At 47.8% G+C, this 21274-nt stretch overlaps 1 protein-coding gene across 11 annotated transcripts in view; it reads left to right on the top strand.

Annotated features, from left to right (window-relative positions):
- The first annotated feature begins 1693 nt into the window (after nt 1-1693).
- Nucleotides 1694-21274, top strand: part of LOC115477180 — a 122833-nt gene continuing 103252 nt past the window's right edge. For 10 of the 11 annotated variants that reach the window (XM_030213845.1, XM_030213850.1, XM_030213848.1 and 7 more), the window contains exons 1-3: nt 1718-1773; nt 2069-2293; nt 2672-2739. In XM_030213845.1, the coding sequence (XP_030069705.1) occupies nt 1767-1773; nt 2069-2293; nt 2672-2739 (300 nt within the window). In that variant the 5' untranslated portion in view covers nt 1718-1766. Of the gene's footprint in view, nt 1774-2068; nt 2294-2671; nt 2740-21274 lie in introns of all 11 variants that reach the window. The other variant, XM_030213841.1, reaches the window with a different exon arrangement.

A 21274-nucleotide genomic window follows, 5' to 3' on the forward strand; every position in this document is an offset into this window, starting at 1 on the left:
GGTTGAGTGAGGGTGGAAATGGGTTAAAAAGGTGGTGAAACAGTGACAATATCAATGGGGTAGAGGATAAGATATTAAAAGGATAGCCTGGAGGCAAGGGAAGAAAGGAGAGGCAGGGATAGAGCTGGTGCTGGTGAGAGGATGAGAAGCAGTGGAAGGGAGGTGAGGGCTGAAAGGGAGAAACAGAGAATGTTGAGCAGACTGGATGGACCATTCAGGTCTTTCTCTGCCTTCATCTACTATGTTACCATGAAATGGAGGACTAGGGAGAGACAGAGGGAGCAAGGGGAGTGCTGGAGAAGGGATGAGAGAGAGATGGGAAAAGCTGGTAGGTAGATGAGAGGTAAAAAGGAGAAGATTAAGAAGAGGGTGAGAGAGGGTGAATTAGGGTAAAATCAACAGGTATAAAGGCAGAGAAGAGAAAAGTAGAAAAAAAAACATAGAAAGATGATCAGTGACAGACAGATGTAGAAAAGGAAAAGAAGAACAGAGAAGAAATGGAAAGGCAAATCTGGAAAAGAATTTAGGAGAAGACTGACACAAGGAAAGTGGAAAAGAGACTGGGACCAGTTTATTAGTGCTCTAGGATCTGGTGTAATATTTACACTGTTATGCTTTGTTAAGTTTGCTATATAGGTTTTGAACGTTGTTTTTGTAGCTTTTGTAGGCCCTTGGCATTCAAAATCAAAATGCTCAAGACTAGTGGTCTCCACATCATGTAGAGTTATCACACAAACAAAAAAAAACATCTGATTTAAAAGAAAGTGTCTGGGAGTGGAAGGAGCATGTGCCATTGAATATATTTTTTTATATAGCATGTTGTAAGGGGGATAGCTCAGTTGTTGGGGAATATGGGATTTCTGATACAGAATTAGAGGTGCAGGGTTTATATTGAGAGTCTGACCAATCCTGTACAGAATCCAGATTTCAGGCAACATAGAAGAATTTGCTGAATGATGCTATCAATTATAATAGTGGTTTTACCTAGTAGCTGAAACTAGCTGGTGAAGGGTTTCTTAACGCAGAGAAGTTCATGGTGTCTTATATTGGTACCCTGTTTCCCCAAAAATAAGACAGTGTCTTATATTAATTTTTGCTCCCAAAGATGTGCTAGGTCTTATTTTCAGGGAAACACGGTAACATGATTGGATTATTGCAGTTCTTTACTCCAAGGCTTGCCTAAATATGAGCTGTAGAGGCTACAAGCTGATCAAAATACTGTACTACAGTAAAATTGCAGCTTCTTAGAGAAAATGGCCACTGCAACTTTTAGCAGTAGCTTCCTAGAATTTCAGCAGCCTTTTTAATTTCACAGCAGCAGGACAAGAAGTCAGCATTAAGTAAATTAAGGGGAAGCCTTGATACAGCTTGGTGAAACATGAGTCGGCACAACAATCCCCCTACAACGAAAAAGAAGGAAACTGAGCAATACAGTGCATAGAATCTCCATTTACCTACCGTAAGATAAGTACAGCATTCTAAGTAAGCTTAGTCCTTAGGGTTCCTAATACTCCCTTCTCCCCATGTACCATCTGTTGGGACACTCACCCAGTTTTAACGATGTCAGGAGGTTGCCGAACGTCTATGGGGAAGGGCAGCGGCGGCTTGACTTCAGCCTTTCCCTTCAATGTCCCGCCTTCGTGGAAACAGGAAATACCTCATCAGAGGAAGGCGGGGATACTAACGGGAGAGACTGGACTCAAGCTGCCGCAGCGACTTAAAATAACAGCTGAGCTTTAAACGCAGGGCGGCGTGTCCGGAATGGAATGGAAGGTAATATGTCGGGAAGTTGAGGGCGGGCTCAGCCGGGGGGCAGGAGGCGGAAGATACAATTTGGAGCTAGGTCTTACTTTCGGGGGAGGCCTTATATTTAGCAATTCAGCAAAACCTCTACTAGGTCTTATTTTCAGGGGATGTCTTATTTTAAGGGAAACAGGGTAGTTAAAAGAAAGGGGGGGGGGGGGGGGGAGAGAGGTGGCTTATTGGCCCCTGGCCGCAGAATTTTGTTGGACCAGGGGGAGCCAAGAGGGGCAGGGGCTATGCTTTAAAATCTCTCTCTCAAAAACAGGGCCCCCCACAAACCTGAAGATGTGGAGGAACTGGAAGTTGCCCGCAAGGCGGCAGGCCTGTACCTGTAGGAAATGGCAGCAGGGGGCGTGCTGGAAGTGTCTCAGAGCCAAGCTTATAAAGGCCAAGTCGGCTGCCCCACCTCCTGCACCCAGAGCACTAGAGATGTCAGCCTCGGGGAGCAGGAGAAAGCGGCGAACTCGAGGCCGGCGGGGTGCTGCCTCAGGTACAGATTTCACGTCTCCGCCGCTTCCGCCCTCCCACGCGGTGATAAACAATCCGAGTCCCAGCTGCAGACTCTCATGTCTGTCGTATGGCTCTTCGGTTACACAGCTTACTTTGGTCAGCCTCTTTTGAGGTAGAAAAGAGACGTCTCGCATCCATGGAGGGTTTGTGGCAAGTACAGCTAGTTTCAGAGGAAGGGTTAGGGCGCGGCTGGAGGTCAAGGGAGGAGAGATGAAGCTGGACTGGAGCTGGAGCATCTCTCTCCTCCGGGTTCCCGCGCTTAGCAGCGGAGAAAGGTGTCTGTGGAACCGCCTTAAGGCTGTACCTTAATTTAGGGGCTTTTCAGTAATCTCTATCTCTCTTTCTTCTTTTCCCTTAGATCCTTGTAATCTAATGGAGCTTGATACAAGTCTGGATGTAGTGGACACATTGACGCTTAAATATATGGTAAAAAAACAAAGAAAAAAAACCAAAACTTTTACCTTCAAATACGTTTAGTCTGTAACAGGTGCTGAGTATGGATAAACTGTTGTAAAATTTCAGTGCTCTTTAAACTGTTCAGTGGTGCCTCTTTACACTGCAACAACAGAGACACCCAAAGTAGGTATAACCTGTGGGGGTGGGGTGATGCAGTGGTCTACAGGCTCCCTTGACTACAGGGGTGAAGTTACTTCTGCTAATTTATTTGAAACAGTTTTTGTGACGTTTTCTTTCTTTCTTTTTTTTTTTTTATTGTATAATCTTTATAAGAAATCCTTCCTGTTAAATGGAGCCTTATGTCCATAGGACATGGAACTTTTTATGTTGAGCTCAATGCTATTGGTGCAGAGAACTCAGAACATGGATATGGTAATTTTCTAGGGGCAATTTCTCCAAATGGGTTAATTTTGCACATACCATGATAGGAATGAGCCTCACTTCTAAGCCAGGGTATGTGGTATATGATCTCCATCTCTCAAATTTACTGCTAATGCTTGCCATAGTACTTGCATTGTGCCAAAGGGAGCTGCTTTCTTGAGTTCATAAGATGTAACATGTATAGGCAATTTATCTAGATGTGCTTGGAAGATCTTTTAATCAAGCCTGTATCTTCTCCCCCTCTCCCCCACTGTCATTTCTTGGTAGTTGAGGAACTTCCCTTTAGCTATGCGATTCACTGAGTAATTGCATGGAGCCAACACCTCTATAATTAATGCTATTCTGATGGGTTTGTTTCTTTTATCACTATATCTGGTTTTCTGGTATCCAGCTTTTATCAGTCAGAATAGGGATGTCCCAGGTGGTAAGCTCTTCATTTTCCACCACTTAGGGTCATTGATGTGAGCCCCTAGGCAGCTGCCTAAACTGTGAATTCTGTGCACAACTAATTCACCATCTCCCTGCCTGCCATCTAGACACTACAAGCTCTTACCTACAGCCTATTCTGCCTCCCTAATCTGGGTCGTGAGGCAGCCTGCTGTAAACTCTTCACTGTTTGTAGTCTATATTGCTCCTCCAAGGCTTACAGTTATTTTGATTTCCCAAAGACATGTACAGATAACACTCAGCCAATATAGGTAATAAAACAACTTAACTTTTATTTGCATACGAGAGAGTCTTGGCAAACATATGTGGTGTAAGCTCAGCTGCCGTGAACCAAGGATTACAGGAACAAATAAGAAACGGCAAACTCCAAAATCCTTCCTGTCTGTCTTCGGAGTGCTGCCTAGCTGCAGAGTTGCTTTTGCATAAAGAAAGTTAGTAGTCCCAACAAAGAGACAGTGGTGCAATACATGAGAAGGCAGAGAGAGGGAAAAGGGGCACCAAAAAAGAGAGAAAAGTACTTAAGGATATACCTCAGTTCTGATCATCCTAGGCTGGCTGTCAGCCAATTAGGAAATCCCTGACATAGGGAAAAACTGCTTTCAGGCTAGGGACTCTCTCCTTGTCAGATAGGAAGGAATGTGAGGAATCTGGCTTTTACTCTGACTTATTCAGAGTGCAATTCGGGTTTTAACAAAAAGTATGCAGTTTACTGTTATACTAATGTTAACTAAAATAATATAATACAGGAGTACAATGCCATGCCTAGGCAACTGCCTGTGCACCAGCTAAACTAGGCTACCACACTAATAACACAGTACTCAAAACTAGGGTATGTGTGTGTGTGTGTGTATATATATTTCTCCGAGGACAAGCAGGCTGCTTGTTCTCACTGATGGGTTGACGTCCTCGGCAGCCCCCTCCATCGGAAAGTTTACTAGCAAAGGCCTTTGCTAGTCCTCGCACGTGCATGCGCGGCCGTCTTCCCACCCGAAACCGGCTCGAGCCGGCCAGTCTTCTTTCGTCCGCGCTCGGTACGGTCGTGTTACGCCGTTCGTGCCCCAGAGAGTCGACCTCGCGCGTCCTTTTCGACGTGTTTTTTGCTGTTTTTTCCTTGAAAAAGTTCGGGAAGCGCTCCGGTAGTGTTCCGGAAGACCCTTTCGGGTTTTCTGCCCTTCCCGTATTTCTCAGTTTTTGCCCCGTAAGTTTTCTTTCGTTGTCGGGGTAGGCCTCTTTTGGCCTCGGTCGAGATTTTTCTCCCTCTAAATTTTGGTGCTTCAATTTTCGCCATTTCGGCTTTTGATTTCGCCGGCGTGATTTTTCCGCCCATGACATCGAAGCCTTCCAGCGGCTTCAAGAAGTGCACCCAGTGCGCCCGGGTAATCTCGCTCACTGATAGGCACTCTGCGTGTCTTCAGTGTCTAGGGGCCCAGCACCGCCCTCAGAACTGCAGTCTGTGTTCCCTGTTACAAAGGCGGACTCAGGTAGCGAGATTAGCCCAGTGGAACGTTTTGTTCTCGGGCTCTTCGTCGGCATCGGCACTGGAGGCATCGAGTGCATCGACGTCGTCAGCGTCCGGACCATCTTCCTTGGCTGCCGCTCCATCGACTGCATCGAGGCATCGGACCTCTGCATCGGCGCCGAGGCATCGGGCGACTGCATCGACGTCGGTGGTACCGAGACTTCGTCTGCTGATGTCGTCGGACGGAGGTGCATCGTCAGGAGTGCAGGTGAGGGCTGTCCATTCCCCTGCTGGTGGCGGTGAGCCTTCGGGTGGGTCTCCTCCTACCCTGAGGGCTCCTGCGGTACAGCCCCCCCGGGATCGACCCTCTTCGGTCTCGGCCCCGAGGAAGCGACGGATGGATTCTACGTCCTCCTCGTCGGTGCCGGGGAGCTCCGGTGACATGCTTCGGAAGAAGTCGAAGAAGCATCGACACCGGTCTCCTCCCCATGTCGGCACCGAGAGCTCTGGGTCGCCGAGGGATTCGGCACCCAGCAGGCATCGGCACCGAGAGGACCGCTCACCCTCTGTTCAGGAGGTGTCGATGCGCTCCACTCTGGACAGCCCGGAACAGCCTCCTCGCCCGGAACAGGTTCTGACGTCGACGCCTGCATCGACCTCTCAGCCTTTCTCTGCAGCCGCTCTAAACGAGAGCCTCCGGGCCGTTCTCCCAGAGATTCTGGGAGAGCTGTTGTGCCCTACCCCTCCGGTACCGGCAGTGCTTGCGCCTCCGGTACCGTCGAGCGTGGCGCCGGCTGGCCCATCGCCCAGGTTGAGGTCCCCGACGTCGGTACCGCGTGCGGTGCCGACAGCGGCCACCTCCCAGGAAGGCTCCCCGACTACGTCGGCGGAGGGAGCTTCGCCGATGCGGGCGAGGGAGTCTACCTCTCGACGCCCCCACCGTGGACGGGGTTCCACCGAGTCGAGTAGGGCGAGGTTGCAGACGCAGGTTCGTGAACTTGTGTCTGACACCGAGGGTGAGGCCTCGTGGGAGGAAGAGGAGGACCCCAGATATTTCTCTGACGAGGAGTCTGAGGGTCTTCCTTCTGATCCCACTCCCTCTCCTGAGAGACAGCTTTCTCCTCCCGAGAGTCTGTCTTTTGCTTCCTTTGTCCGGGAGATGTCTACGGCTATCCCCTTCCCGGTGGTTGTGGAGGACGAGCCCAGGGCTGAAATGTTTGAGCTCCTGGACTATCCTTCTCCACCTAAGGAAGCGTCCACTGTTCCCTTGCACCATGTCCTAAAAAAGACATTGCTTGCGAACTGGACCAAGCCACTAAGTAATCCCCACATTCCCAAGAAGATTGAGTCCCAGTACCGGATCCATGGGGACCCAGAGCTGATGCGCACTCAGTTGCCTCATGACTCTGGAGTTGTGGATCTGGCCCTAAAGAAGGCTAAGAGTTCTAGGGAGCATGCTTCGGCGCCCCTGGGCAAAGACCCTAGAACCTTAGACTCCTTTGGGAGGAAGGCCTACCATTCTTCTATGCTTGTGGCCAAGATCCAGTCTTACCAGCTCTACACGAGCATACACATGCGGAACAATGTGCGGCAGTTGGCGGGCTTGGTTGATGCTCTTCCCCCTGAGCAAGCCAAGCCTTTTCAGGAGGTGGTCAGGCAGCTGAAGGCGTGCAGAAAATTCCTGGCCAGAGGAGTTTATGACACTTTTGATGTTGCGTCCAGAGCCGCTGCTCAAGGTGTGGTGATGCGCAGGCTCTCATGGCTGCGTGCCGCCGACCTGGAGAATAGACTCCAGCAGCGGATTGCGGACTCGCCTTGCCGTGCGGACAACATTTTTGGAGAAAAAGTCGAGCAGGTGGTAGAGTCTCTCCACCAGCGGGACACCGCATTCGACAAGTTCTCCCGCCGGCAGCCTTCAGCCTCTACCTCTACAGGTAGACGATTTTTCGGGGGAAGGAAGACTGGTCCCTATGCTTCTGGTAAGCGTAGGTACAATCCTCCTTCCCGACAGCCTGCGGCCCAGGCTAAGCCCCAGCGCGCTCGCTCTCGTCAGCAGCGTGCGCCTCAGCAAGGCCCTGCGGCTCCCCAGCAAAAGCAAGGGGCGAGCTTTTGACTGGCTCCAGCAGAGCATAGCCGACATCCAAGTGTCAGTGCCGGGCGACCTGCCGGTCGGGGGGAGGTTGAAAGCTTTTCACCAAAGGTGGCCTCTCATAACCTCCGATCAGTGGGTTCTCCAAATAGTCCGGCAGGGATACACCCTCAATTTGGCCTCAAAACCTCCAAATTGTCCACCGGGAGCTCAGTCTTACAGCTTCCAGCACAAGCAGGTACTTGCAGAGGAACTCTCCGCCCTTGTCAGCGCCAATGCGGTCGAGCCCGTGCCATCCGGGCAAGAAGGGCTGGGATTCTATTCCAGGTACTTCCTTGTGGAAAAGAAAACAGGGGGGATGCGTCCCATCCTAGACCTAAGGGCCCTGAACAAATATCTCGTAAAAGAAAAGTTCAGGATGCTTTCCCTGGGCACCCTTCTCCCCATGATTCAGGAAAACGATTGGCTATGCTCTCTGGACTTAAAGGATGCCTACACACACATCCCGATACTGCCAGCTCACAGATAGTATCTGCGATTTCAGTTGGGCACACGCCACTTCCAGTACTGTGTGCTACCCTTTGGGCTCGCCTCTGCGCCCAGGGTGTTCACAAAGTGCCTAGCTGTGGTAGCAGCGGCACTTCGCAGGCTGGGGGTGCACGTGTTCCCATATCTCGACGATTGGCTGGTGAAGAACACATCCGAGGCAGGAGCCCTGCAGTCCATGCAGATGACTATTCGCCTCCTGGAGCTACTGGGGTTTGTGATAAATTACCCAAAGTCCCATCTTCTCCCAGTGCAGAAACTCGAATTCATAGGAGCCCTGCTGGATTCTCGGACAGCTCGCGCCTATCTTCCAGAGGCGAGAGCCAACAACTTGTTGTCCCTCGTCTCGCGGGTGCGTGCGTCCCAGCAGATCACAGCTCGGCAGATGTTGAGATTGCTGGACCACATGGCCTCCACAGTTCATGTGACTCCCATGGCCCGCCTCCACATGAGATCTGCTCAATGGACCCTAGCCTCCCAGTGGTATCAGGCCGCTGGGGGTCTAGAGGACGTGATCCACTTGTCCACGAGTTTTCTCAAATCCCTGTATTGGTGGACGATTTGCTCCAATTTGACTCTGGGACGTCCCTTCCAAATTCCTCAGCCACAAAAAGTGCTGACCACGGATGCGTCTCTCCTGGGATGGGGAGCTCATGTCGATGGGCTTCACACCCAAGGAAGTTGGTCCCTCCAAGAACGCGATCTACAGATCAATCTTCTGGAGTTGCGAGCGATCTGGAACGCTCTGAAGGCTTTCAGAGATCGGCTGTCCCACCAAATTATCCAAATTCAGACAGACAACCAGGTTGCCATGTACTATGTCAACAAGCAGGGGGGCACCGGATCTCGCCCCCTGTGTCAGGAAGCCGTCAGCATGTGGCTCTGGGCCCGCCGTCTCGGCATGGTGCTCCAAGCCACATATCTGGCAGGCGTAAACAACAGTCTGGCCGACAGACTGAGCCGGATTATGCAACCTCACGAGTGGTCGCTCAACTCCAGAGTGGTGCGCCAGATCTTCCAAGCGTGGGGCACCCCCTTGGTGGATCTCTTCGCATCTCGAGTGAACCACAAAGTCTCTCAGTTCTGTTCCAGGCTTCAGGCCCCCGGCAGACTAGCATCGGATGCCTTCCTCCTGGATTGGGGGGAGGGCCTGCTGTATGCTTATCCTCCCATCCCTCTGATGGGGAGGACTTTGTTGAAACTCAAGCAAGACCGAGGCACCATGATTCTGATTGCTCCTTTTTGGCCGCGTCAGATCTGGTTCCCCCTTCTTCTGGAGTTATCCTCCGAAGAACCGTGGAGATTGGAGTGTTTTCCGACCCTCATCACACAGGACGAGGGGGCGCTTCTGCATCCCAACCTCCAGTCTCTGGCTCTCACGGCCTGGATGTTGAGGGCGTAGACTTTGCCTCTTTGGGTCTGTCAGAGGGTGTCTCCCGCATCTTGCTTGCTTCCAGGAAAGACTCCACTAAGAGAAGTTACTTCTTCCATTGGAGGAGGTTTGCCGTCTGGTGTGACAGCAAGGCCCTAGATCCTCGCTCTTGTCCTACACAGACCCTGCTTGAATACCTTCTGCACTTGTCTGAGTCTGGTCTCAAGACCAACTCTGTAAGGGTTCACCTTAGTGCAATCAGTGCATACCATTGCCGTGTGGAAGGTAAGCCGATCTCAGGACAGCCTTTAGTTGTTCGCTTCATGAGAGGTTTGCTTTTGTCAAAGCCCCCTGTCAAGCCTCCTACAGTGTCATGGGATCTCAATGTCGTTCTCACCCAGCTGATGAAACCTCCTTTTGAGCCACTGAATTCCTGCCATCTGAAGTACTTGACCTGGAAGGTCATTTTCTTGGTGGCAGTTACTTCAGCTCGTAGAGTCAGTGAGCTTCAGGCCCTGGTAGCCCAGGCCCCGTACACCAAATTTCATCATAAGAGTAGTCCTCCGCACTCACCCTAAGTTCCTGCCGAAGGTTGTGTCGGAGTTCCATCTGAACCAGTCAATTGTCTTGCCAACATTTTTTCCCCGTCCTCATTCCTGCCCTGCTGAACGTCAGCTGCACACATTGGACTGCAAGAGAGCATTGGCCTTCTACCTGGAGCGGACACAGCCCACCAGACAGTCCGCCCAATTGTTTGTTTCTTTTGACCCCAATAGGAGGGGAGTGGCTGTAGGGAAACGCACCATATCCAATTGGCTAGCAGATTGCATTTCCTTCACTTACGCCCAGGCGGGGCTGGCTCTTGAGGGTCATGTCACGGCTCATAATGTTAGAGCCATGGCTGCGTCGGTAGCCCACTTGAAGTCAGCCTCCATTGAAGAAATTTGCAAAGCTGCGACGTGGTCATCTGTCCACACATTCACATCTCATTACTGCCTGCAGCAGGATACCCGACGAGACAGTCGGTTCGGGCAGTCAGTTCTTCAGAACCTGTTTGGGCTTTAGGATCCAACTCCACCCCCCGAGGGCCCTGTTTGTTCTGTTCCAGGCTGCACTCGCAGTTAGTTGGTAAATTTTTTAGGTCAATCTCAGTTATGTCCTCGCCGTTGCGAGGCCCAATTGACCATGGTGGTTGTTTTGAGTGAGCCTGGGGGCTAGGGATACCCCATCAGTGAGAACAAGCAGCCTGCTTGTCCTCGGAGAAAGCGAATGCTACATACCTGTAGAAGGTATTCTCCGAGGACAGCAGGCTGATTGTTCTCACAAACCCGCCCGCCTCCCCTTTGGAGTTGAGTCTTCCCTTGAAGTGTATTGTCTTGCTACATACTGGACTGGCCGGCTCGAGCCGGTTTCGGGCGGGAAGACGGCCGCGCATACGCGGTGCGCATGGGCGCGCGAGGACTAGCAAAGGCCTTTGCTAGTAAACTTTCCGATGGAGGGGGCTGCCGAGGACGTCAACCCATCAGTGAGAACAATCAGCCTGCTGTCCTCGGAGAATACCTTCTACAGGTATGTAGCATTCGCTATATCTATATCTGAAAGTCAAAAATAGGCAATTGCCTAAGTAACACAAAAATAGCTAACTTCTACATAGTTTTTTTTTTTTTTGCGGTTCCCATCATTCCACCTCTTGGAAGTTAGGCTAATGTCTGCTGCAATAGTGCTATTTCTAAATGTCCAGTTAGACTTGCACCATTGCTGCTCCCTTGAGGGCATTTCACTGTAACATTATACATCATTCACACTAAAATATAAATTCCAGGTTAAATAATATACACTGGTGTGTGTGTGTATAGAGTCAAAGTACTAGTCTTTAACTCCGTGCTTGACCCACTCCCTGCTTGAAGTGGGAGAATTGGTGGGCAGAGCTGACAATTTGATCACTTCTGCAGTGGCACCATAGAACTTGTGGAGGGTTTTGCCAGTTCATGCAATTATGGTGCTGCTTGTCAGGAGGTTCAAACTGCAGGCTTGGAGGAAGGCATAAGCGCCCGGTATAAGAGGCTTGGGGAGGCTAAGCCTCCCAAGCCGCAAGCCCCAAGCGTCTCTCTCATCCCCCCCCCCCCCCCCCCCCCCCAATGCAGTGTCTATCCCTCTCACTCACTCCCCGCAATCCCTCTAATTTAATCAGGTCGCCGCTACTGACAGGCTCTCTCTCATCCCCACCCCCAATGCAGCTTCTATCCCCCTGGCTGTGGTCCCTCTAATTTGATTTAGATTGCCCATCGCTGCCGGTAGCGGCATGCCAACGTACTACAGCTTGCTTCGGGGCTTCGGCCTGATGGCATGACGTGCCCCGCCTCCTCTGACCAAACTTCCTGCTTCCGCGAGAGCTGGACGTATCATAAGGAAGGCTGGTCATAGGAGGCGGGGCACGTCATGCCGTCAATCCGAAGCCCCGAAGCAAGCTGTAGTACGATGTTGGCGTGCTAGCAGCATTTTAAACCTTAAATAGAAAAGGTCTCTTAGACATTTCTTGATGATAAGCATGCAGGTTTCATGTTTGAGCCGTGATGGCAATCTGTTTCATTCAATGGGTCCATAGATTGAAAAAGTACCAGTTGCATGACTTCCAAGCGCGCGTGCTGAAGTGCGGGAATCACAAACTCATTTTTTTGTTGAGATCTCAAAGCACAAGCTAGCAGGTACTGTTTCACGGGATTTCTTAAATAATAAGCACAATCATGATACATAAGGCTGATGGACCATCACATCAATATATATATATAATATCCTCCAGCGCACTGGCAACCATTTCAATTGCTTCATATGGGAGGGGCGGGGGTGCATTTCAGGCAGTAGGCACAGAGGAGCTTATAAAAGTGATCCCCATGCCTCATAATACTACTGCTCTTGGTGATCTCCCCCTACTTAACTGGATAAAAGCAATTAAAACAGATGCCATAGATAGCATGCTTCAGATAATTACAGTTGGCTCCTATTGTCAATGGAGATGGTGACATCTAACTTAAAGAAGCCAAGCTTAGATGCCCTGTGGCTAAGTTCTTACTGTCTGATCACCATCATATCATTTCTGGCTATGTTAATCAAGCATGTAGTTGTAATGCAACTGCAGAATTTTATTGATGTAAATCATCTATTAGTCATGCAACATTGTGGGCTTAGAAAAAAAATAATGTTGTCAAGCCACTAATGGCATCCATGGGTTTTTTGTTTTAAATTTATTTCTTTTTGAGCATAAATTACAAGCATACAGTGAAACTCCATAACAACTGAAAATACATGTAGATTACCCTCCCCCCCCCAAACCCAAACAAAACTATAACTTAAGAAAATTCCCAAAGAAACAACCAATATTTGTAGCCATACAAAATCAAAGCATTATGAAGAACAAAGTTACCATCAGACGATACATAGCAGGCAGTTACACATCAGTTCAGTATTTTGCCTTCATGTCTGTTGTGTCACGTGTTTTTCATGTGTGATCAAGATGAAGTAATCTGCTAGCGTGTAGTATTTGCAGCCCTTTTTGTTTTATTTTGTTTTTTTGTTTCACTAGGTTGTGTACTGGTGTTTTAGAGCCAGGTGTAATTATAGTGCTGCCTTTCCACGCATAAGGTTGTAGCTCGTCCTGTCCTTGGAATTAGTGCTGTTATGGTTTAGTAAGGTTATGAGTGTGTTTTTGCACAAGTTTGTGTATAGTGTTTTGCAGTGGAGAGATTGTGTGTTGGCCTTACTGAGGTGGCACCAAAACATCAGAAAGGGTGTAGAGCCTAAATCGTGACACACTACTCTTGAAGGATCTACATATGGTCGTTAATAAAAGGAGCTCATTGTGAACACTATCCACCCTAAAAGGGTGTTTTGTGGTTCTACATGAGAATTGTGATATTATGATCCCTTGTTTCATATTGTTGACGGTCTGTATTTTCCGTATGGTGGTATATTGATGTATTAGGTTTGTCCAGTGTAATATTTATGGTACAATAAGGTTATGACTGTGTTTTTGCACAAAGTTGTGCATAGTGTTTTGCAGTTGAGCGATTGTGGTTAGTATATGCTTTGATCAACCACTTTATTCTTTGACATATGATACATCTAAATTTAATAAAAGGTATTAATTGTGATTATTTTATTTTTACTTATTTTTTTTCTGTGTTGTCAGACAATTATGGATGTAAGCCCTGCCCCTGACCCCACCCCTAACCCTGCCCCCTTTAGCCTCCCCAAACAGTTGGGCCACCGACCGCCTATGGAGGAAGGCCTTCATCTTTCAAGGCACAGCGATGACCTGTGGGCAGAAACATAAACAGCAGTATCTGACAAATTGCCAAATAAGTATCCCCTTCTCTCAGAGCACTGATTCTCTCCATTTCGTTCATTTCTGTGCAGTATACACAGGCTTATTTTCAAAAGAGAAGGGCGCCCATCTTTTGACAAAATCGGGAGATGAGCGTCCTTCTCCCAGGGTCGCCCAAATCGGCATAATCGAAAGCCGATTTTGGGCTTCCTCAACTGCTTTCCGTCGCAGGGACGACCAAAGTTCATGGGGGCGTGTCAGAAGCATAGCAAAGGCGGGACTGGGGCGTGCTTAACACATGGGCGTCCTCGGCCAAAAATGGAAAAAAAGAAGGCCGTCTCTGACGAACACTTGATTGACTTGCTCCTTTTTTTTTTTTTACAGTCAAGCCACAAAAATGTGCCCTAAATGACCAGATGACCACTGGAGAGAATCGGGGATGACCTCCCCCCTACTCCCTCAGTGGTCACTAACCCCCTCCCACCCTAAAAAAAAAATATATATTTTTTTTTTCAGCCTCTATGCCAGACTCAAATATCATACCCAGCTCCATGACAGCAGTATGCAGGTTCCTGGAGCGGTTTTAGTGGGTACTGCAGTGCACTTCAGGCAGGCAGACCCAGGCCCATCCCCCCCTACCTGTTAAACGTGTGGTGGTAAATGTGAGCCCTCCAAAACCCACCACAAATCCACTGTACCCACATCTAGGTGCCCCCCCTTCATCCCTAAGGGCTATGGTAGTGGTGTACAGTTGTGGGCAGTGAGGGTTGGGGGGCTCAGCACACAAGGTAAGGGAGCTATGCACCTGGGAGCTTTTTCTGAAGTCCACTGCAGTGCCCCCTAGGGTGCCCGGTTGGTGTCCTGGCATGTGAGGGGGACCAGTGCACTACGAATGCTGGCTCCTCCCACGACCAAATGGCTTGGATTTGTCGTTTCTGAGATGGGCGTCCTCTGTTTCCATTATCGCCAAAAATCATGGACGACCTCTAGGACAACCATCTCTAAGGTTGACCTAAATGTTGAGATTTGGGCGTCCCTGACCGTATTATCGAAACGAAAGGTGGCCGCCCATCTTGTTTCAATAATACGGGTTTCCCTGCCCCTGTCTGGGGACACCCTCAGGAAAACTTGGGCGCCCCATTCGATTATGCCCTTCACTGTCACCTTTCCTCATTCAACATCTTTCTCTGGCATAGAAAATCTCACTGCAAATGTGCACATGATTTTCAGTACAACAGATCTGTTCTACCTCAATATAAGCACTTGAGCTTCTCCCTGTTACTTGGTATGCCCACCCTGAAGTGTTCTGTACAAACCCTCTGGTATGGTGTGCATCTAATTGTTCATCTTTCCCTACCCAGAAGGTGTATGTAGTGGTGTTGCATGAAACTATTTCTAGAAGCACGGTCCCTTACTGCCCTAACCTAGTTTTTTTTTTTTTTTTTTTTTTTTGAAAACTGCACAACCAGTCAGTACTTTCCAAGAGAGGTGGTCTGCTACAACTGACCATTACCTCTATCTCCAGAGCCTGGACTTCAGGCTTTGAGGACAGTAAACCCATGTATTTAAAACAAGGTGTGGCTCCCCCAAGTGGGTGATTTTTCAGATTGGGTACCACTTGTGGGATTATTCTGACCCAGCCTTTCAGAGTACAAGAGGGTGTATTCTCGCATGTGTCTTCTTTTCTGTTTGTTTATGCACTCAGTCTTAAAGCCCTGGGATGGTAGCCAATATGGAAGATCCAGCAGCCTTTGAGCTCAGCAGCCCACCGTTGCATGGTCTGCCTGATGAATTGACTGGTGTATTTCTCTTGGCAACCCATGCATCAGGATCATAGTAACATTGTAACATAGTAGATGACGGCAGAAAAAGACCTGCACAGTCCATCCAGTCTGCCCAACAAGATAAACTCATATGTGTATACCTTACCTTGATTTGTACTTGCCTTTTTCAGGGCACAGACCGTACAAGTCTGCCCAGCAGTATTTCCCACCTCCCAACCACCAGTCCCGCCTCCCATCACCGGCTCTGGCACGGACCGTATAAGTCTGCCCTCCACTATCCTCGCCTCCCAACCACCAACCTCTCTTCCCCCACCTGCTCCGCCACCCAATTTCGGCTAAGCTTCTGAGGATCCATTCCTGCTGCACAGGATTCCTTTATGCACATCCCACGCATGTTTGAATTCCGTTACCGTTTTCATCTCCACCACCTCCCGCGGGAGGGCATTCCAAGCATCCACCACCCTCTCCGTGAAAAAATACTTCCTGACATCTTTTTTGAGACTGCCCCCCTTCAATCTCATTTCATGTCCTCTCGTTCTACCGCCTTCCCATCTCCGGAAAAGATTTTTTTGTGGATTTATACCTTTCAAGTATTTGAACGTCTGTATCGTATCACCCCTGTTCCTCCTTTCCTCAGGGTATATATGTTCAGGTCAGCAAGTCTTTGGTCATACGTCTAGGAACGCAAATCCCATACCATTCTCGTAGCTTTTCTTTGCACCGCTTCCTAGATCATCAGAGCTTCTGTGGTGGTACTCTTCTTATCACAAATGACCACTGGAACTATTGCAATGACCCCCACATCGCTTTTTGCTGTCTTGAGGTAGAGGTTCAGTATAATCTATTTGCCACTTTTCGTTTACTTGTGTGTTTTGCTTAATGTGGCAATATGGTTTAGGCGTCATTGGCCACTTCTTCACTGTGGAACAGGGATCATGTTACTTGTGCCTCTCACAAAAATGCAGGCCAATCTCTTTGAAGGGCCCACTGCTGAGTTTTTCTTTCTCCACATGCCCATCTCTCTCGTACGTCTACTTGACCTTTGCTTGCAGTTCGTCTTCATCTGCTCTGTAGATGCAGTCACAGTGTACTCCTAATATTTCTACTTGGAGACCAACTTGGGCTGGGGAGGTGATCAGTGGGGTGTGGGCATCCACATCTACAAATGGATCCCTGAGGTCCCAGTTGCCATATAGACTTCCACAGTTTTTGCCCATCCCAAGGTGGGTGAATTTTCCACCTCTTGGCTTTCCAGTCTGGGATCCCTTGTGTCCGGCCTTTGCTGTTATAGATAACTGTCTTCTCTTCCAGTAGCTTGCAGCTCTGAAGGTAATTCTTCACATGGTGGGGCCTCGATACAAAATGTATCCTGTAGTCCCAGGCCCATGTGGCAGGTTTTAGCAAAGTACCTTCTTGTAACTGTAACAAATTTCCACCTTGTAACTTTGTAACTGCACCCTCATTAATGTTTGGTTCTGGGCAGCCTCTGTCTTGGTCTCTAGGCCAGTGTCCCATGCCCATCTTGTTATGGGGTATTCCTGTCATTGCTTGAATTGGTTGGCTGTTAGGTACACACTCTGCCAAATACTTGGTCTTGCACCAGATAAAATCAATGTGGCTTGGTGTCTGATATTGCATGATAGGTTCTTTTGTATCAGCAAAGTCTCTTGTTCAGACTCCCATAGAAAGAGAGCTTTTTCTTTTACAACGTCCTGGCTTCGCAAAAACCACACTGAATTATGATAGGAATTTAGAGCACATCGACTGATGTCCATCTGCAATAATTTGCTGACCATCTCTTATTTCTCTGTGTCCCTCTGGCAAGAGATACTGTTTTGCATGGCATCTTGCGGTCTGCTGAATGGGACGAATTTCCTGCATATATCTGTCAGGACTAAACATCCCATAATACATGTGCACTGTTCCCCCTAAGAGGATGTCTGTGCTCAGCATGCCCTTCGGTATGTCATAAATTCAGCTGTAAATGAAGGGGAGGGGCCCACTGCCGCTTCCCTTTTATTACTGCCATGCAAAAGGCTCTTTGGTTTCTGTATCAATTAAATCAAGCATTTGCGTGTTTCCCTGTGGGTTATATGGGCGTAGATCTCCTGCCCCCACTGTTTGAACTGAAACAGGAGATCTGTCAAATTGTCATTGTGTGGTGGAGGGGGCCTGCCATTGTCCTAAATCAGGATATAACCTGCTCTGTCTTGATTTCCCTCTGCCCGGGGGGGGGGGGGGGGGGAGCAGGGTCTTTGTTTCCTCTCCCTTCTCATGTTTCTCTGCTGTCTGACATTTTTCTTTCCAAAGTTTTAACACAGCGTTCAGCCCCACCACCTGCCCACCCCTTGGACAACTCTTCATTTATAGTCAAGGAGTGCTTGAATTTTAAATACATTTCATTACCATCTAATAAGGAAACACTAAATAAATCGCACAATATACCATGTAAACTAAAAGACACTTTTTTATATTAGGCTAATGTCCTTAATACTTTAGTAAGTTCTAAATTATTGAAAAACTAAAAAATACTAAGATGGAGTCAGCAGTCCAGCAGTGAGAGGTGTGCTATCTAGTCTTTTCCATTGAGTATCACATGTATGATTATCTCCCAGTTGGTGAGCAGTTATATGTGTGTGCCCGATGCAAAGAGCTCCTAGCTCTCAGGGAACGGGTCCGTTCTCTTGAGGCTAGAGTAGCAGACTTGGTGGAGCTGAGGGAGACGGAGAGGTACATAGAGGAGACCTACAGGGATGTTGTAGAGAAGTCCCACCTCCAGTCTGGTAGCCCCTATGCTACCTTGGAGGAGAGAGGTCTCCTAGAAGGAGAGCATCACCCTGGTGAAGTAGGAAGTACTCCTGTAGCCAGGACCTGGCCACCAGGGGATGTACTATCCTCTCGCACCGCAGATATGTCTCAAAGTGCTGCCCAGGAGGGAAGGGTTAGGACAGCTGTTGTAGCTGGTAATTCAATCATTAGACATATAGATACCTGGGTGGCTGGTGGACGTGAGGATCACCTGGTGACTTGCCTGCCTGGTGCGAAGGTGGTGGACCACACACGTCGCCTAGATAGGATTTTAGATAGTGCTGGGGAGGGGGAAGAGAAATGGGACTTGATATTTCGCCTTTCTGAGGTTTTTGCAACTACATTCAAAGCGGTTTACATATATTCAGGTACTTATTTTGTACCAGGGGCAATGGAGGGTTAAGTGACTTGCCCAGAGTCACAGGGAGCTGCAGTGGGAATCGAACTCAGTTCCCCAGGATCAAAGTCCACTGCACTAACCACTAGGCTACTCCTGGTCTTGGTACATGTGGGTACCAATGATATAGGAAAATGTGGGGGAGAGGTTCTGGAAGCTAAATTTAGACTCGTAGGTAGAAAGCTCAAATCCAGAATCTCTAGGGTAGCATTTTCTGAAGTGCTACCTGTTCCACGTGTAGGGCCCAAGAGACAGGCAGAGCTCAGGAATCTCAATGTGTGGATGAGACAATGATGCAGGGAGGAGGGTTTTAGATTTGTGAGGAACTAGGCAACATTCTGGGGAAGGGGGAACCTATTCCGAAAGAATGGCTCCACCTTAACCAAGGTGGGACCAGGCTGCTGGCATCGGCATTTAAAAAGGAGATAGATCACCTTTTAAACTAGAAACCAGGGGAAGGCCGACAGTTGCTCAAAAGTGCATGGTTTTGGAATAAGGTATCTTTTAAAGATATCACAGGGAAGATAGGGTATCCTGATAGTAGGGTTGCAAAAGAGACCATAGTAGATCAGGTGTCCTTAAAAATAAAAATCAGACAAAAGATTGCAGATCAATACTGTCAAGTACTGAGCATGATAAATAAGAACAACAAACATAGTTTGAAATGTCTATATACGAATGCCAGGAGCCTTAGCAATAGAGGTGGCCAGTTCAAATCCTACTGCTTCTCCTTGCGATCTTGGGCAAGTCACTTAATCCTACATTGCCTCAGGTACAAACTTAGATTGAGAGCCCTCCTGGGATAGAGAAATATCCAGTGTACCTAAATGTAACTCACCTTGCTACTACTGAAAAAGGTGTGATCAAAATCCAAGTAAATAAAATAAATAAGATGGGAGAGTTAGAATATATTGCACTAAATGAAAAATTAGATATAATAGGCATCTCTGAGACCTTGTGGAAGGAGGATAACCAGTGGGACACTGTCATACCGGGGTACAAGTTATATCGTAGTGATAGGGTGGATCAAATTGGTGGAGGGGGTAGCATTGTATATTAAGGAGAGCCTTGAATCAAATAGATTAAAAATTCTGCAGGAAACAAAACACATCTTGGAATCACTATGGATTGAAATTCCATGTGTAAAGGGGAAAAGGATAGTGATAGGAGTGTACTACCGTCCGCCTAGCCAGGATGAACAGATGGATGCAGAAAATGTTAAACTGAGCAACACAATAATAATGGGTGATTTTCAATTACCCCGATATTGACTGGGTAAATGTAACATTAATTGATTTGATTTGCTTACTTTATTTTTTGTCTATTAGATTGTAAGCTCTTTGAGCAGGGACTGTCTTCTGTTTGTGCAGCGCTGCGTACGCCTTGTAGCGCTATAGAAATGCTAAGTAGTAGTAACATCAGGGCTCGCTAGGGAGGTAAAATTCCTTGACTAAATCAAGAACTGCTTTATGGAGCAGCTGGTACAAGAGTCGAGAGAAGGAAAAATTCTAGGCCTAGTCCTTAGTGGAGTGCATGATCTGGTGCAGGAGGTAATGGTGCTGGGGCTGCTTGATAACAGGGATCATAATATGATTGGATTTGATATTAGCTTTGAAGTAAGTATACATAGGAAATCAAATACATTAGCGTTTAACTTTAAAAAAGGAGACTATGATAAAATGAAAAGAACGGTGAATAAAAAACTTACAGGAGCGACTGCGAGGGTCAAAAATTTACATCAGGCGTGGATGCTGTTCAAAAACCCCATCCTGGAAGCCCAGGCCAAATATATTCTGCGCATTAAAAAAGGAGGACGGGCCTCTCTGAAGGGACACCACCTTGTAGTGGTGGAGGGGCTTCTGTGTTTTAATGACTCAGAGGGCTATTCTGAAGGGTTACCCATATCAGACAGGCCTCTGAGGAGAAACCAGACAGAGTGTCCCAAACTGGGAGAGTGGTAAGATGGTGACCTGAAGTTCGTATGCCCAGCTGCCCTCTGAAGTTTTGTCTATGTAATTTCCCTCTCTGTAATTGCACTTTTCTTAACTGAGAGGAAGGGAACAACCGGCGGTCAGCCACTGATGGCCAGCGTTTTGTCCCCTGAGCAGCAAGTGCAGGACTGCTGTGCGTCGAACTGCCCACAGATGAAAGGGTTGGCGAGTCCTTTGATTAACATCGGCGAATGAGCGTCGATGCTCTTGGACCTGGAAAAACAACTCCATCGCTCCCGAATTATTTAACCACTATGTCCAAAGGAGTGGAGGAGTGAGTTAGAGGCATATTCTGAAACGGAGGACATTTACAGCAGAACCCGAATCGGCGGAACCACTTCTAAACACCTCAAGAGAAATCACCTTGGAGTTTTATTTGGCTTCCGTGGAGGTTACATTGAATGCCATCTGGAAGGCGCTTCGGGACCTGACGGTGGTAGTAAATAACTTTGTTTCAGATATAATCTTATTGGAGAGTTACATGGACAATTTGACTGAACCCTTTGAGAGTGAAAAATTGATATAATAAATTAAGTTCTACACAAGCTAGAAGTGGTTATGATCCTGAAAATAATGGACCAGAAACTTTGAATGATAAGGTGGATGTTATTGTGGATGATTAATGTCGATTATTGTTTTTCCCAGAGTTCCAGGTATGACTCCTAAAGTTTTCCTCAGAAATATTTCCTTAATTATTACTTCGAAAGGAGTGAAGCCTGTGAAAACGGGGATTGCTTTAATCAGTGGGATTTGAATTAGAGACTTAAGTATATGTATTGTTAAATAATTTCTGGTTTTTAAAAGAGAGAGAATTTAATCAGATGTATTATTTCTAACTAAAATATGGACAATAAGTATGTTCTTAATGAAATGAATTGACTATACACCGTATTTGGTCTTGAAGCCAACC

The sequence above is a fragment of the Microcaecilia unicolor genome, chromosome 9 (assembly GCF_901765095.1).
Source record: "Microcaecilia unicolor chromosome 9, aMicUni1.1, whole genome shotgun sequence".
NCBI lineage: Eukaryota > Metazoa > Chordata > Amphibia > Gymnophiona > Siphonopidae > Microcaecilia > Microcaecilia unicolor.